Source organism: Chiroxiphia lanceolata, chromosome 3, assembly GCF_009829145.1.
Source record: "Chiroxiphia lanceolata isolate bChiLan1 chromosome 3, bChiLan1.pri, whole genome shotgun sequence".
Taxonomy (NCBI): domain Eukaryota; kingdom Metazoa; phylum Chordata; class Aves; order Passeriformes; family Pipridae; genus Chiroxiphia; species Chiroxiphia lanceolata.
Window position 1 is genome coordinate 66029454 of NC_045639.1, and position 16181 is coordinate 66045634.

The 16181-nt window shown below is 41.0% G+C and overlaps 2 protein-coding genes across 8 annotated transcripts in view; one reads left to right on the forward strand and one right to left on the reverse strand.

Annotated features, from left to right (window-relative positions):
• The window catches only part of MCM9 (minichromosome maintenance 9 homologous recombination repair factor), a 48658-nt gene that overhangs the window by 15494 nt on the left and 16983 nt on the right, over positions 1 to 16181 (forward strand). The window contains exon 7 of one of the 5 annotated variants that reach the window (XM_032684478.1): positions 6225 to 8324. The exons of 3 other annotated variants lie outside the window; for them this stretch is intronic. In XM_032684478.1, the coding sequence (XP_032540369.1) occupies positions 6225 to 6259 (35 nt within the window). In that variant the 3' untranslated portion in view covers positions 6260 to 8324. Of the gene's footprint in view, positions 1 to 1658; positions 2096 to 6224; positions 8325 to 16181 lie in introns of those variants that run through there. One more of the 5 variants, XM_032684477.1, reaches the window with a different exon arrangement.
• Positions 1827 to 15817, reverse strand: ASF1A (anti-silencing function 1A histone chaperone). Of its 3 annotated transcripts, XM_032684488.1 has the most exons (5): positions 14282 to 14424; positions 13202 to 13281; positions 11771 to 11886; positions 7074 to 7250; positions 1827 to 5235 (listed from the first exon to the last, which is right to left on the reverse strand). In XM_032684488.1, exons 3-5 carry the CDS (start codon positions 11783 to 11785, stop codon positions 5023 to 5025), a joined length of 405 nt encoding a protein of 134 aa, XP_032540379.1. In that variant the 5' UTR covers positions 11786 to 11886; positions 13202 to 13281; positions 14282 to 14424; the 3' UTR covers positions 1827 to 5022. The 3 variants fall into 3 exon arrangements, with proteins under 3 accessions (XP_032540379.1, XP_032540377.1, XP_032540378.1); XM_032684486.1 differs by lacking the exons at positions 13202 to 13281; positions 14282 to 14424 and adding an exon at positions 15402 to 15817; XM_032684487.1 differs by lacking the exon at positions 13202 to 13281 and having other exon boundaries at positions 14358 to 14451.

Below are 16181 nucleotides of genomic sequence, written 5' to 3' on the forward strand. Positions count from 1 at the left end.
TGGCAGGGAACAGTTTTCCACTGTAGATTCGTTCCCTGTCCCTGATAAAGTTATTAATACAGATGCAGCCTTTAGGCCACTCTTCTCTGATCTTCACTTCCACCAGGGGATTGTTTTCCTGAACAGTTATAATTGTACATGAACTTGAAGTATTTTCTATCAGCATGTACCTTGAAAATATTTTCCTGAGAGCATGGCTTCATTGGCTGTTCCATCAACAGTTGGGCCTCAAGTTGAAGAGGCCTTAACTCTGTAGGAAGTCTGCTAGACTTCCTGCAGGAATGAAATTTGAACTTGTGGTCAAACCCCGTCAGATATGTCCCATCTGTAACAATGTCTCATCTATTGCAGATTCTTAAAATCCCTTAATTTCCTCTCAATAATGCTGCTCCAAGATGACTTTGTCCTGAGATAGCTTACCTTCACCTCCTGCATGCCAGAGATTATTTAGCCAAGTATATACCTGTCTTCAAAAATTTTGGTCTGTTCATACATCTGTACCTGAAGACCTGTAGTTAGGATGGATGGGAAATATTGCAGGAGCAGTGCAGCAACTTCGTGTTGGCTGAAGGTTTCAGGTCTTTCACACATCCAGGCCAGCCTTCATCAGACTTATTCATCCTGCTGTTGAAATGGTAGGCATTTCAGTTGATTTCTGGATGGATATAAGATGTCTTCAGGATTCCCTCTACTGCACCATGAAGTCCCTGCTTCTTTCCAGTTTGTATCAGAGTAGGTCTGCCCCACCTTTCTTGTGAGATGGGACAAACTGAAGAACACCCTTATTTTGAAAGGTAGGCCTCCTTATCTCACAGTCCAGGAAAGTTTTGGATGGAGAGCCCAACAACTCCCTAAAAGTTCCTGACATTTCAGCTAGTTCTAACACTGCTGTTGACTCGTAGCTGTTGTCTCATGCAGTGCACACACCTCTGATTTTCCCTATCTGCAGATAGGCCAGTCACACCCTTATCTTACAGACAGTGAGTACCCAGCCATGCCTCCAAAAAAGCTTTAACTAAAGCTGGAAATGTTCAAGTGTATCCTCCCTCCATCTCCTCTTGAAAGGGCCTTTGCTTTTTGAGTTCCATGTAGAAGCCTGGGTTTGGCCTTTAATAAAGCATCCGTAGTGCCTCCAGCTGGTTTTTCTTCCTTAGATTGTCTTCATTGCCTAGACCAAAAATTAAGAAAAAATCCCTCCACCCATCTTCTCCAGCCCAGTTTTCATATCGCACATTACAAGACCAGCTCTTAAAAAGAGAACTGCAACTGGAAACAGAAACACAAATAGGAAGGCCTAGCATGAATAGTCCCACACACACTGCCAATGCTGATACACAGTTGTCAGGTTTGCAGCATCTTCCTGGCTGGCACTGAGCAGAGCTCCCCAGCTACCCACCACAGCAACAATTAACCCACCATCTTCAGACCAAACTTCTGTGCCTCTCAAAATATGAGATAATCTGTAAGCTTGCAGACCACTGTGCTATGGATAAGGAGTAGGGTAGTTAAGTAAGTATGTGAAGGATCTCCTGCAGCTGTCCAGACAGAAGTCACAAGATTTAGTTAACTTGGCTCTTTTTTTGTCTCTGGTAAATGAGGATTTGCCAGGAGTGTATGTGCATAGTACATTTTGGGTTTTTCCTTTTTCTTCCCTCCAGCATTTTCAGATGGCATGGACAGTATTAGTCTAGACTTGTCTGAACTGACTTCCAGAAAACCAGCAGTTGAGGCACTACAAAGAAAATAATGGACTGTCAAATACCAGATTTCTCTTTGTGACTTTGTCACTCACATCTCAAGAACAGATTGTCTGGCAAGGCTATAAACTAAGTTACTGCATTTATTTTAGCAAAGTTCTGAGTTGCTGCGCTGTTGAAGATTGGTAGTAAGGGTCAGCTTTGTAAAAGCCACTGGAAAGATGAAATTTTCTCCACTATGATGGAGCTGGAGCCTTTTTGCCCCTATCAAACTTAAGTGTCATAGGAATTCAGACTGAAGGTGAATAAATCACCTGAATAAATCACAGTAAGATGGACAATTTTTTTTCAAGCTAGACATAAAAACCCCACCTCTGTTTTTAATCCGTCATGTTACCTTGTCTGATCCACTTACTTCTTTGTACATGACTAACCTCTGATAAGCATTATGACAGTCTTCTAACGAAACTAGCTATCTGTCTGAGGTAAAAATACACCAAGATGCATCAACAGTCCTGTCAATAGACTCTGTAGCACTTCTTCATATCTTGGTGGTCTCTGCGAGTAGAAGTTCCCAGGAAAGCGAATTCATCTTCAACCTTAAAATTCTAATGCTGGGCTGTCAGCAATGGCTGGCTGTGTCATATGGACAACCCTGCTGTTTGAAAACTTACAGAGATCATGGATAGGTCTTTACAGATGCCCTACATGCACTCTATCTTTTAATAACACTAAGTTATGTGTGATATTGCCTGAAGCCTGTGGAGTACTGGAACTTGGTTTCTCAAATTCCATGCATCTGGATTATGATTTTTATCAGGAAACATGATACTCAGTGTGTATGGATTGCTAAGATGTGGACAAAGCTGTAGAAGACCTGAAAGGCATCGAACCTCTCAAAAGGCATAGAAAAGCCATTTATCTTGCAAAGATGATGAGGTAGAGTTGTTCCTCTCCAATTTTCACCAAGCACAGTATTCTTTCTCCCGTAACTGATAGGTCAGCTAAATATAGGACATGTTAGTGTGTCAGGTAAGGTGGTGCCAAATTCTACTGCAGCATCTGCCATACAGTTGAGCTTCAAGTTTATTGCACCCAAATTCACGTGCACAGTTGACTCTTTTGCTCCTTAACAGAACAACAGAGCTTCACTTTCCAATTTCTCTAAATTAATGGGTTTGCTGGGTGAGACTATATATTTTGTAGCTGATTGTGCAATAGCAGCAATAGGTTCTGCTTTCACCACTTTGTGGCATAGGCTTCTAAGAAGCCTTCATGCTACTGATGGATGGATTCTGGTTAAAGCTTGTACTTGATCATGTTTTCATTTGAATATTCAATAGGTGCAAGAGTTTGAAATGCTACTACTGTAGCCTTAGATCAAGGCAGACTTCACAAGCCCATCAGTGCTTCAGCAGATGACTAAGTTATTTACATGCTTACATTTAAGATATATCTTTAAAATAGAGTTATAAATAGAACAATAAAGTGCATGAAAAATCTCAAAACGTCACTACAGACCTGAAAGTTGCAATATAATTGAAAACCAAAGACCTTTCTTAAAAGTTCACAGAACTTCAGCCCTCAAGTGAAACAACTGCTAGTTTAGGGAACCAATTCTGTTAAGTCATACCAATATTACAGTGTTAATACTTTTAAATTGCTAGTCATCATTTAAACAATTACAGAGAGATTTTTAGGAGCACACATTAGAATTATGGTTCCAAATATTAATGGATTTCAGTAATTCATTCAGCTACCCTATGTACTGCTGAGCTTCCATATGCATGTACATTCAGATAACTCCTTTCCAATTTAAAAAAATATACATGTTCAAAATGAAGACAATTTCACTAACAATGTGGAAAGACAGAAGCACTAACTGCCTGGCACATCTTCATCCACATTAGAGAATGCAGAAAGAGAAGAGAAAGCATTCTATTTTTATTCAGAGCTCTACTGTCAGTCATCATGAAATCTACCTTTTTTTGAAGGGCCTGGAACCTACAAGGGTTCACAGTTTGGGCGGTTACTTCTAACTAGCAGAATTATATTCCTGTAATCTGGCATGACAGATTAAAATGTAAATGCACATACTGCCAAGAGTATATGTATAAAGCTAATGAGGACTGGAAGAATAACTAAATTGTTAGTGTCATAATGATGTCTTAAGTCTTTACAGTTTACTGCTTAGTTCTTTGTCTTCAAGGATGCCTCAGGTAATAGGGACATCTCAGTGCAAGAGCTTCAGGGCAAGTAATGTATTCTGCCTGCCACAACAGGATTTGAATCTTGATTTATACCAATGCATAGGGTTGCCTTAAACAGTAGAGAGAAAACAGAAGTTTTCAATTCCAGGCGTTTCAAAAAAAATGAAAGACAACATCTAAACTCCTTATTACTAGTGAAAAAGACTACAAGAACAAAGCATACCTGAAAATAACCATACCAACCAGCAGTGGTACATAATAATCTTACAGAAGAACATTTTTGGGATACTCACACCATTCCTTTTGACACTTAAAACTTTTTAGTAATTGCTTGCATCCTTCCAACCAATTGCTATTAAGGTGGCTGAAAAAGGGTTCTTTCCTGAGATACCCACTCAAATCCCCATGAAATACTGTCCTGAACAAACCACTGTTTGACTAAAGAGCAGCAGGAGGAGATTTAAAAAAAAAAAAAAAAAGTCCTAAAATCCAAAATAGCAGATGGTAAATCTCAAATTGCATGCTTTAAGTAACAAGTATGTGCCTTGAAAAAAAAGAATATTGCACCTAAAATTATACTGTGCTATCTGCTTTTAGAGCAAAAGGACATTTTTGGACTTTTTTTTTTTTAATCAGAGATACTTTTTTCTTTGCACTTCATCTAATGACAGTTTTGTTCTTAAGCTGCTATTAAAGGGCACTTTATATTTGGCAATCTGGGTATCAGAGACAAGGACATGGCATTATTCCTTCATTCTGCCTGAATGTTTTAACCTTTAAACTTTTTTTTTTTTAGCTTTTAATAGTGCTTACAAAGTAAAGGGGGAGGGGGGAGAATACATATACTTTAATCAGGTTTGGTTCAGACCACATAGAATAACACATTAGAAAAAAAGGCAATTACTTAAAAATAGTTGTATTTATATTCCACAATTTGCTCAAATACTGTTTGTTTGTTGGGTTTTTTTGGTTTTTTTTATAAACTTTCTACAGGATGTTTTAAAACAAGTTCTTCACATTGCTCATCAAACTATGTACTTATGGAATTTGAGGGAAATAGTTCTGGTTGTTTTTACAGTTTAACACATATACAGTACCAAAACGATGGTGGTTAGTCACATGCAGTCCATATGAGATTCTAACATAACATTTAGTGAATTTTCTGATGTTGACCATCCCTTTGATGCTGAAGGTAATGCATCTGTGGAAAGCAGAGACTGTAGATTTGGGTTACTGCTCTCTGCATCTTCCAGTTTTTCAGTGTTGTCCTCCCAGTTAATGTGGAATCTTGTGACTCTGGGATTAGATGCCAAAATATTCCTTTGAAGCTGGGAAAGAAGAAAATATATGGATTGTAATATGTACATCTCAAATGGGAGTTCACATGCATATAGATTTTTTTTCCTTTTACTCCCCATAGTCTTGCTTGTGTAAAACAATTTGTTTAAAAAGGGAATTTATATAAATGTGAATATATAGCTATTACCTGTGGACCAGAAATGCACTTACAGCACACATTACTTAGTCATTTACTCTAATATCCTACTCAGCAAAGAACTGCTTTCTTAAGAGGATATTTTAACTACTCCGTGTGTTCAAGGCTGTGCAAGACCTCCACAAGTAAAGTGCAAGTGTTTATTATTTTATCCAGCTTTTAGTAAAGGAAATTACTTTTACTCCTTAAAGATTCTGCAAACTACTGTACTCATAAAATTTTGCATCAATTTTCCAGTATTTGCAATAACTATCAATTCCATCAACTCCCCATCTTCATTTAAGAGTACAACCTATCCTTAAGTTACCAAACATTAGACTGATTTCACTAAGTAGATTTATCTACTACAGTTTTCAAGTAAAAGTAAAAACATTACTTAAGGTCTGGAAGATACTAACATTGTGGCAGTGGACATGATTAGTTATATATTTTATTCTCATGCTGGACTTCATTTCCTTTTGAAAACACATTGCATTTGTTTATTTATGCAGCAAAAAAAAAAAAGCTAATTTTCTGTTTATCTTGAGACGGGTAAAAGATCATAGTTACCTAGAGGATGGCAAGTTATCACCACTGAATACTCGTTATGAAAGTTAAGACTGATAACAGGAAAAGTCTACTTTTTTGATTTTATTCTCCTAGAAAGTATGCTCTCATTAAGTATTTCCCAATCCCTCATGCAAACTAACAAGATCACTACTTTTTTAAAACCTAGTAGGGTTTATTACCACCAATTAATTTATTAACCTTCTACTTGTGTGTTTCTATTCTGAGGGGGACTTCTTATACAAACATGCTAGCTTTTGCTGTTCTTTTTCATAGGAGCAACTCTAGCTTTTTATATAAGCAGAGAATGAAGACAAGTAGTTCTAGGCGTTTTTAAATTCAAGTGCTCAAAAGAAGCCACCTTTGGCATTTACAACCAACATGTTATGACTTCAATGAAAGAAAGAAAAAAGAAAGGAACATATCAAAAGTTTAAGAATCCTCAACATAAAATGAAATGTAATTTTGAGAACATATTGAGTATCTGATCCCTGAAAATTAAGTTAAGCATAGAAAAACATACTATTCCATTTCATTTTTTCATTCTAGTCCTGGGCTAATTGTTACCATGAAGGATATCTTTTTTTTAAAACTTAATCTGCATACTTCCTTTGTCAAGTTGTCCATTCATTGGATAATCATCCAACCAGGTTACCCATCTTCTCTCATTTTACACCTAACTTGTTCTTCAGGTTTTTTTGTTTGTTTCAGTTTTGCAGAAACTGCAGCTCTGACACTAGAACAGCTGGGTAACAACTCTGGTAAATTAATATCTACTACTTAGTTCCTGGCTGATGGACCTAGAAAAGCATTATTCTCTTTTTTTGAAGAACAGAGCCACTTTGTCAATGCTGGTGCAGGTAGAAATAAATCCAACAGTTTATTTCACACAGTCGGCCTGAAAGTGCAGCCAAGTTTTCAAGATGGTGGAAAGTGTTGATGGTTTCTCAGCATTATCCAAATTTATGACAACTACATGGTACTTGTAGTTTGTTTTCCCAAGTATTTTCCATTATTTAATGCCTTATTCCATGCACTTTATGAAATCACTTGATGTTTGCTTTTGTTTCTTAAAAAACCTCTAAGCATACCTTTGATATGTGACTAGAACAAAACATGCCTTACCTTAGAGAAGTCTGGCTTTACTGGTGGATTCTCTCTCAGTTCTGTTTCAGTATATTCATTGTTTACATAGTAGCCAACTCTAATAAATTCTTGCCCTCGGTAAGTGCATGTAATTAGCACAACTGTTACACCTACTGCATCTGCATCTGGAATAAGCCCTGGGTTAGGTGCATCAGCCTAAATGTGAAAGGGAAAGATAAATTAAAATAAAATTGATACTACGTGACTTTCTAGCAGGAGAATCTTAAACAGTATGTTTTAGCAGCTGAGTAGTGACTATATTTAAAATTGTTCAAGTTAACCAGAAAATATACCTGCTTTCACAACATCAACCCTAGATTTAGGACACTATCCTGTAGAGACAGAATTACGTAGAGTACAGTAATATTGTTGTCTGACATTTTTCACGGGCGATTAGGCAAGTTAGATCCCAAACTGCTTTTAAATTTAAAAAAAAAAATAAAAAAAATCAGCTGAACCATTGTTTGAGCAGGTATACTAACATCACTCCAATTCTAGAGTGCTATGGTTCTTCAGCCCATCTTGGTAATTCATTAGAGCAAGATTATTTTCTTTTACACCCTCAAGATTGATTTGGTCTATATGTGTGTTTTTAACAAGACTAAATCTTTAAAACTACAGAAATGGGCTATGGTGAGGTTTGAGCTGTCCCACAGACTTCTAGGAAAGGAATAAACTACTTTCTCTTGCCTCTTTCCTAATAGCTACGTTTGTTAAAATTTATGCAGTTAAATACATCATCTCTCCAAGGCACCTGACATTTTCAGCCAATACGCAAACCTAATTAATAGGCAACTCCTAGTGATCTTCCTCAATGTCCTTACTTACTACATCTCTGCAGGTTTTTTTCAATAAAATTTGCCTTATAAAATGTGGCTCACATCAGTTCCTTAAAATGCTTCCTAACTCGACATTTATTGATAAAATGTGCTGCCTCATTCTGCTGTGGGATTTAAAATAACAGCAGTCAAGGCATAGTGAAACAGCTTCACATTTACAATGTTACATGAAGATCTGAAGTTAATAACAAACACCCATGTTGCAAGAACAAGTTGGTATTAATAACGTGTGTTCAAATGGTTTGGGTGTAACAAACCTTGCCTAGGGACAGAGGATGAATGGAATTAATTCCTGATGTCCCTCCATCCCTACTTTTCTGTAGTATTTATATGCTCCAGCACAGTGAAATTTGGGAGCTACAGCTCATGCAGCATTGGCTTCTACTCTTTGCAACTGCAATTCTAAGCCTTCAAAGCAGTCTTGCTCTTTGTAAGAAGCTGTAGATACTTTGCAGAAGGATTACATGATCAGACCTCTCAGGCAGAAAGACACCAGATAGAGGAGAAGAAACCAGGGAATCAGGTAGAGCACAACTTCCTCCAGCTCTGAAGTAAATAGAAAATGACCAAATGGCTTTACAACTTGAATATGGATATGGAAAAGATGTCTGGAAACAACAGGACAAGTGCAGAAGCTTGAGGAAATTAAAAGAACTGCCAATACAGATTAAATCACTATTTTAATTCAGTAATCTTGTTCTAACAGTGCCCAGAAGCATTTGATTACTTTAAATGCTACAGTAATGGACAGCAGAAGGGCACTGTTCATTTATCTCCCTGTGAAACTCACACCTTAATGTAGGATTTTAGTTTTCCAGGTTCCCATTGTCATTTCCTGTCTTGTAATATCCCATGACACAGTTCTGAAACCAAGGAAATACTCTGTTCTAATCCTTCTTATCTCTCCAGCATTGTTTCGCTGCATGGAGAAGACACTGAAGATTGTTTAAAACAGTTCTCTCAAATTTTGAACTTCCCACCTTTGATGTCAAAGCTCTTAATTGCTCAGGAACCAAATGATCATACAAAGGTGGAAGAAAAAAAGAGCTTGGTATGATCAAGTGATAAACGCGCAGCTGCAGATATTTTGGTATTTGTTATATATATATTTATATATATATATTTTTGATATTTGGGCAAAGAGAGGCAGTAGATTATTTTTTGCATAAAAATCAGTCTTAATATTCTATTCTTATGCTATAAATTACTTAAGAGTTTTATGAAATCACTCAATGTGTATGTTCTCTTAAGTTATCTTGCTTTTCCACAAAACATTTATTCACATAGTTATTACTGCAGAGTAGGTAGCAAAGGTCATATCCCCACTTAAAGACAGTAAATTATTTATGTGCTTGTATTCTCAAAAAACGAAGTTTCTGTGATTTTATTACAAATCCCCACATGCATAGAGAGAAGGAACCAGATTTCACTATGTATGTCTTGGCATTTAGAAATAAATAGGTCAAGCTGTGGGCCTTTACTATTGAAATATTTTTAAATGGTTAAAAAAAAAAAAAAAGAAAAGGGGGGGACTGCTTGTGTCAATCTGAAAAGCACAATAATTTTCCATCTTTTTGTATGTAAGGCTGAATTCCCAACCTGATATACAGCTTCCTTTCAGCTAAGGTAGTTTTATCATCCTTGGTATTCTGTCTGTGTGGTACTCCATTTTAGTTGCTATTTCAGCCATTTTCCTATCTCGAAAAATCTACAGTGTATTATCTGAAAATTTTATACACCTCTGCAAAGGTCCTTTCCTTATGCTGTCCCTGGTGAACACAATCTCTGTTCTTTACATTACGTGCCTCCTGCAGTTTGTGCCTTGCCCCATTCTCGTCTTCTCTTGCTTGATCTCTCCATATTCCAGGCTGCTTCAGTCTGGTGAATAAAATGGCTTCAGTCATCAGCAAAGGCTTCTTGCAGCACTTTGGGTTTTGGTGGTCTCCTGTGTACACACTAGCTCAGCCCTACCCTCACTTGCAATACAGAGCTTTTGAAGCATAATATACTCAGACCAACAGTTCTTCCATAAGAAATAAAAGGGATACTTTAATATATCACAGAAGGAATCTCTTACAGGACCTGCTACAATCTAAGCAAGGTGTCTACATATCTCCTCCTAATTTAGCTGTAGTGTCATTTATAACCAGGATACAATTACCGACTCCATTCTACGTAAACTGCAAGACCAGTAAATTTAGTTTTTGAGACCTTCCTAATCATAGAGCCAAAACATGCCTTTTTAGGCACCTGCTTCCTGCTCCTTCCCATCACTATCAACAACGAGTCTTTGTAACTGAGAACATCATTTAAATTAGAAATGTAAATGCCAGCTGATTCCTCTGCATACACTACCACAAGGTAGCCCCTTTGAGGGCAATAGAGGATCACCTATTTCTGACCAATTAATGCCATAAGCTATAATAACCTGATAATTGAAGAACTGTTAATAAATGATGCATTTGTTACACATCTACTTTATTTGTAGCGTGGAAAAAATTAGGCCTGGCTCCAAAACCAAACAGAAATGTTTCAAGACTGATTTGCACATATGTGGTTGATAAATGTAACGTCCAACCTAATCCTATTCCTTTAACCTGTCCTTTACAGAAAAAAAACCAAACAAACACCAAAAAAAAAAAAACAAAACCCAAACCACAAAAACCAAACAAAACTTCCCTGGAACTCAGAGATGCCTCACAAACGTTGACGGCATTTTAAAACACTTACAGTACTATTGAGAAATGTATTCATTAGCACTTTGGGGTTTTTTAATGCTCATCTTCCAGCATGCATCTGCCATTAAATAGTTAATTGAATTTGCACTATTTGGGAAAGTAGTAGAGTCCTTATACTCAGTTTCTATCTGATTTTTCGTCTGATGGATTCTGCTCTCAGTTTACAAGAAAAATTCTTGTATTTCATAGGGAAAAGAGTGTTAGTTTTAATCAAAATTACAGGTTTGATAAAAAAACCCTAAAAAACCAACACCACCAAAAAAAAAAAACCACCCAAACAATTACCACCACAAAAGAAATTACCCCAAACAAACAAACAAAAGCTTCTGTAAGAATTCGGGCAGGTTCACCTCAGGTTTTTTCCCCTCCCTGACTTAAAATGGAAACCAGAGCAGGCTAGTAAGCCATCTCAGTGCTGCTCTTTCCCTGTTTTCTTTCCCTTCATTAACTTTTGGCTTTAACAGCAGGATATTATAGGACTGTCACATTCTCTAGACTTTGTTGGACAGTCTTGATCCACACATGTTTTTCCTAAATACCTACTATCTACCACTGGATTTCTGTCTTTATTTTAGAAGTCACTATATTTTGTTATGATTTAGCATGCTAAGCCAAACATCATGATTGAACATGTGTCCTGCCAAATAGAAGTGAACTTCTTGATTTTTCTGGCTGACTTTTACACTGATCTTCTGAAGGTGTTGGCTACATTAACCTAGTGCTCCTGACTGTCTGAAACTGCCACCAACTGCATTGAGCCTGATGGTGCCGGTGTAAACCAGCTAACTGGCACTGTTGATTACAGAGTGATCTAGAATGTATTTACAAACCAGACTGGCTAAAATTATCAGTAGCTGTGGGAACTGTGCTTATGTCACTATCTCTAATTATTGATACCACCAATGAAAAATGCCAAGAAATATCAAGGGCAAGAAATATCAGCTTATGAACAGACTTTAAAGGCAGGTGTATCATACCTCAGGAGCTGACAAATATTTTTTTCTAGCTTACCACTATTTTTTAACTGCCTCTTAGTTTCAAACAGTCCTCTCTAAACAAATTAGCACAACCCTTTTAGAAACCATTAAATCAAACTTACCTGAAATACAAACATGTGTCTGCCTGCAGGAACAGGTCCGACTAAAACAGAGTCTAACACCTGATCATACTCTTCACTTTCAGCTGAACCCACATAAATTATTTTCCATTCCAAATCTACAGCAAAACAAAATAATAATAAAAAACCATTATTTAATCATTACAGTTAAGGGTCTTCAACTGTTGCCTATCTACAGTTTTGAGGCCTAAAACTGCTTCTTTGTAAACAGGCCTAAAATAAGAAGAACCTGTTTTCATGGGGGAGATTTACTGATGCTTTACCCTATCCTCACAAACCTTATCCCACATTGTCCCTCTAGTCAGTTGGTACCACAACAATCCCTCAATTTCATGGTGAGGTTAATTTTCAAATTTTATACAGAAAACACGGCCCATTTACTAATTGGGAGCTTGTTCAGCACCTTCTCAAAGTCTGTCTGAATGGCTGCAGCAGAGGGATGATGCCTATATACACCTATAATGCACTGCATGCCTTGAATACTGACTCACCTCCCAAAACCAAATTTCTGCATTCCACATATACACCTCACAGCTTAAATTACACAGATTATAGAAAGTAGTTAATTGAGTAAGAAAACCCACTCTATAAGCACCAGGCATGCTAACCGTTTGTCCCCATTCCCTCACAAGTCACTTGTGTAACCCATGAAGTATGTAAAATTGTGGTAACATTCAAGATCATATTCTTGAAGATATTGGTGCTTGCATTTTATCTACATCCTGAAATGGAATTATAGGCAGAAAAAAAAATTCAATTTTGCTTCTTAAAATAATGCACCAAACATTTCTTATAATTCAGTTTTTCCTAATTCACTTTCCCTGACAGGTGTTTGAAAGTTGAAATTACACATTAGCCCACATTAGCTCTTCCTGGGCCAGCTTTTCACCTTTCCTTTTTGATTCAAAAACACATGTGTAAATACACATATGGAACTAATCTTAAGATGAGACAGATTTTTAAGTTTTTAAACAAGAGGAAAAAGACATAAACATTACAGAAAACTATGACTAACACTTTTTTCTTAATGAAACTGTTGCTTCAGATTGTACCTTGAAAATTTACATGGTATATTTCTTTTTTTCCCCTTGTGAATAATGCCCTGATAGCCTATGCAAAAGCACAAACCTGTACTCTATTACATTTACTTGATTACTACACTGCAAAATCCAAAGGTCCACATCACGGTTTCTTGATGCAGGAATGGTACTTAAGTATAGAAAAAACTTGGCACTTTAACAGAACTTGGCTGCTTTAAGATTGCAACTCTTTCTCCTCATTAGTTAATTTTTCTTGCTTATGTTTATCATCAGCACAGGTTTTGTGGGTTTAACAAACAGGGCTTGAGAAGTGATTTTACTACTCTGTACAGCACAGCAAAATTAGCCAGGTAGTATCAGAGGTTTTATTTACCTTTTAAGCATGTAGTATTAGCTGTTGACAGTACTGCAGGGTACTCATCCAGGACAATTAAGGAGCTTTCTTGTCTGCATCTGAGGACAAGTTACTACTTACAAGAATTGAGGACTTTAGGCTAAACTGCTTAAGATTATCACACTACCCTACGCCATTATTCTAGGAGAACAGTATAAAGTTCACTCTAAACCAGTAGTATTTAGTACTAAAACTGGACTTTTTAGAAGCTTTAAATTATAAATTTAGTAGTGAACCTAATGTTGTTTTAATTATCTTGATACAGAACAACAGCTTTAAGAAAGAAAGGTCTGGAGTTTGTGAATTTAATTTTAAAATCAGTGTTACACAGGACTGGCTGAAGAGAAAACAGCACAGTAAACAGATGTACTAGCAACACAGGAAAGCTAAGGCAATGACTTTTCATAGGCTGTGTTTAATTTTATTTTTAAATGTGCAAGATAGCACTGTTCATCCCGAATTTATCCTGTAGTCTAACTTGCATTTAGATGGGGGAAGGGAGCTGAGAATTTTGCATTGGACTAACTATAATTCTTCTCATCCCGACTGTCCGGGATTAACTTTACATAAATCCAGAGTATCAGGAGCACGTCACGTACAGCTGTGCACAACTGGAAGGAAAAGCATAACACCTTACACGGAGCCCCTGTGTCGGGCACTGCCACCTGCCATAGCAGTTGCCACCGAGGGGTCCAGGTCTGTACCTCAGATGAGGCCAGGCTGACTGGAAAGATCCAGCCAGCGACCTGGAGACGGGCATGGAGCACAGCTCCAACTAACGGGTCAGTTAGCTACAGAAGGGCACGGGACCGGCGGCGGAGGCCTAGAGGAAATCCCTAGCTCAGGAGAGACTTCCTCTAAGTTCCCGCCACCGCGGCCGTCCTTCCCTCCCTGCCCGCGCTGTCACAGCCCTATGCCGGCACGCAGGAGTACGCGCTGCTGCAGAGGCAGGCGGGGTGAGCGAGCTGAACCGCAGCGACAGCGAGCCTGTCAGCGAGAGCACCCAGGCTTAGCACCCAGCTCCCCCCTTTCCCCTCGGCCCTCCCCTCGCTCCTCCGCCCGCGGGGCTCCCTGGCGAGCAGGCGGCGCTGAGCTCCGCCAAGTGCCAGGCAGGCAGCTGTCCTCTCCCGCTCACAGGCAGCCCCAGCCGAGCGGCCTCTTCCTCCTCCCAGGGTAGCGGCCGCCGCTGGCTCGCCCCGCGGGCGGGCAGGAGCGCCCCGTACTCCCTCCCTCGCCCCGAGCCGTTCGAAACTCCCGCCCGCGGGGCGACGCGCGGCCTCTCGGGGCGCGTCCCGCGGCCGGCCGGGGGGCGGCGCTGCGGAGTGCGGCCGGGGCGAGGGCGGCCCGCGGCCCGCCTGGCCGGGGTGAGAAGGCGGGAGTGCGGCGGGAGCGCGGCGGCGCCCCCGGCTCGGGACGAGGGTCCCCGCGGGGCGACGGGGCCGGGGCCGCCCCCTCCTCGGGTTGGCGGCTGCCAGTAACTTTCGAGTGACTTCCAAAAATAGTGGCAGGCGGGCAGCCCCCTCCTCCCCCACCCTGGTGGGGCTACCGCAACCAGCGCTCCGCTCCGAGCCGAGCTGTGCCCCCAGCCCCGCGCACCCACCACGGCTGCCCGCTGCCGGCACCCGGGGCCAACCCGCCCGCCCCTGCCTCCTCCCGCGATTTATTTAATTTTTTTTTTTTTTTTTTTTTTTTTAGTATTAAAATGGAGCACGAGGCCAATGAGACGCATCCCCGCGGAGCGTTTTCCGCGCTCCGAGTACGGCCAGGGCTGCACGCCAGCATCCCGTGTGCCCGCGGGGATGCGCGGCCGCCGAGCCCGGTTCAACCCTCCTCTCTCCCGCTCGCTCCCCCCACGCACACACAAAGCTGGCAACATGGCTACCTCCACTCTAACAAGTTCCTCGCAACTTGCGGCAGCTCGCCGCCTCGCCGATGGCGGGGAGAGGCGGCGGGCCCAGGGCGGGCGGACGCCGCCAACTTTCCCCGGCGCCGGGCTCGGCGGGAGCGGCACATCCCCTCGCCCGGCCGGCACATCCCCTCGGCTCGGCACGGCGATGCGGCCAAGGAGGAAAGACTGGCAAATTGTAGGCGCAGGCCTGTGCAAAGTTTAAGCCTTAAAAGCCCCGAGCTCAGAGCCCGGGGTTGCAAAATCGTATCGGGGAGAAAAAAATCTACTCACCTTCAGACAGGTCCTCTATGCACTCGAATGTGATTTCGAACTGGAAAGGATTGTAGAAAGGAGAAGGATTATCCAACACCACTACATTGTTCACCTGAACCTTTGCCATATTTTGGAAAAAAACACAAACAATAGGCAGAGCGTGTTAACGCCGCGCACTAAAGTCCTCCGTGCCGGGCTCCCGCACCGCACAAGCCCCCGCACCGCTGCCCGAGCGAGGCTGCAGGGCGGCGACTTCCACAAACTTTTTTTTTTTTCCTCCCCCTTTTATTTACACCGGGAACGCTCCACACTGTTCGCCGCTTTCCCTATTTCACTCAACTACAGCCCATTCTGCCCCTGCTCGCCGCCAGCGCCCGCCCGGATTGGCCGCTCTCCGGGCGAGGGCCCTCCCTCCGCGGGCACGGCGGGCACCGAGCGCGGGCCAGAGCGGCTCCCGCGCGCGCCCGCCCCGCGCCGCCTCCGCCGCAGCGCCCCCGCGCGGCGCGCGCCGGCAACGGCCCGCCGGCAACCGCCACAGCGCCGGGGGGCGGGGGCGGGGCCGGGGAGGGGCGGGGCGGGAGCTGATGGCGGGGCTGCCTGGGCAGGAGGGTGTGGAAAAGCAGCAGCAGATCTGTAGCCTTTTTTTTTTTTTTTTTTTTTTTTTTTTAAATTTCCAGGAAAAGGACATAGGGCTTATCAATAGCAATTTTTTTCTGTATGCATTAAGAAAATTCAAGTTCAGGCAAGGAAAGGTCTTACCACATAACTAGTCGGATCTCCACAACTAGTCAGATCGTC

Coding starts and splice junctions, on each gene's coding strand:
- ASF1A (XM_032684486.1), bottom strand. CDS start 15,510: ATGGCAAAGGTTCAGGTGAACAATGTAGTGGTGTTGGATAATCCTTCT. Junction 7,251..11,770: donor GACACATGTTTGTATTTCAG/GTAAGTTTGATT, acceptor TTTCACATTTAG/GCTGATGCACCTAACCCAGG. Junction 5,236..7,073: donor TAAAGCCAGACTTCTCTAAG/GTAAGGCATGTT, acceptor CTTCTTTCCCAG/CTTCAAAGGAATATTTTGGC.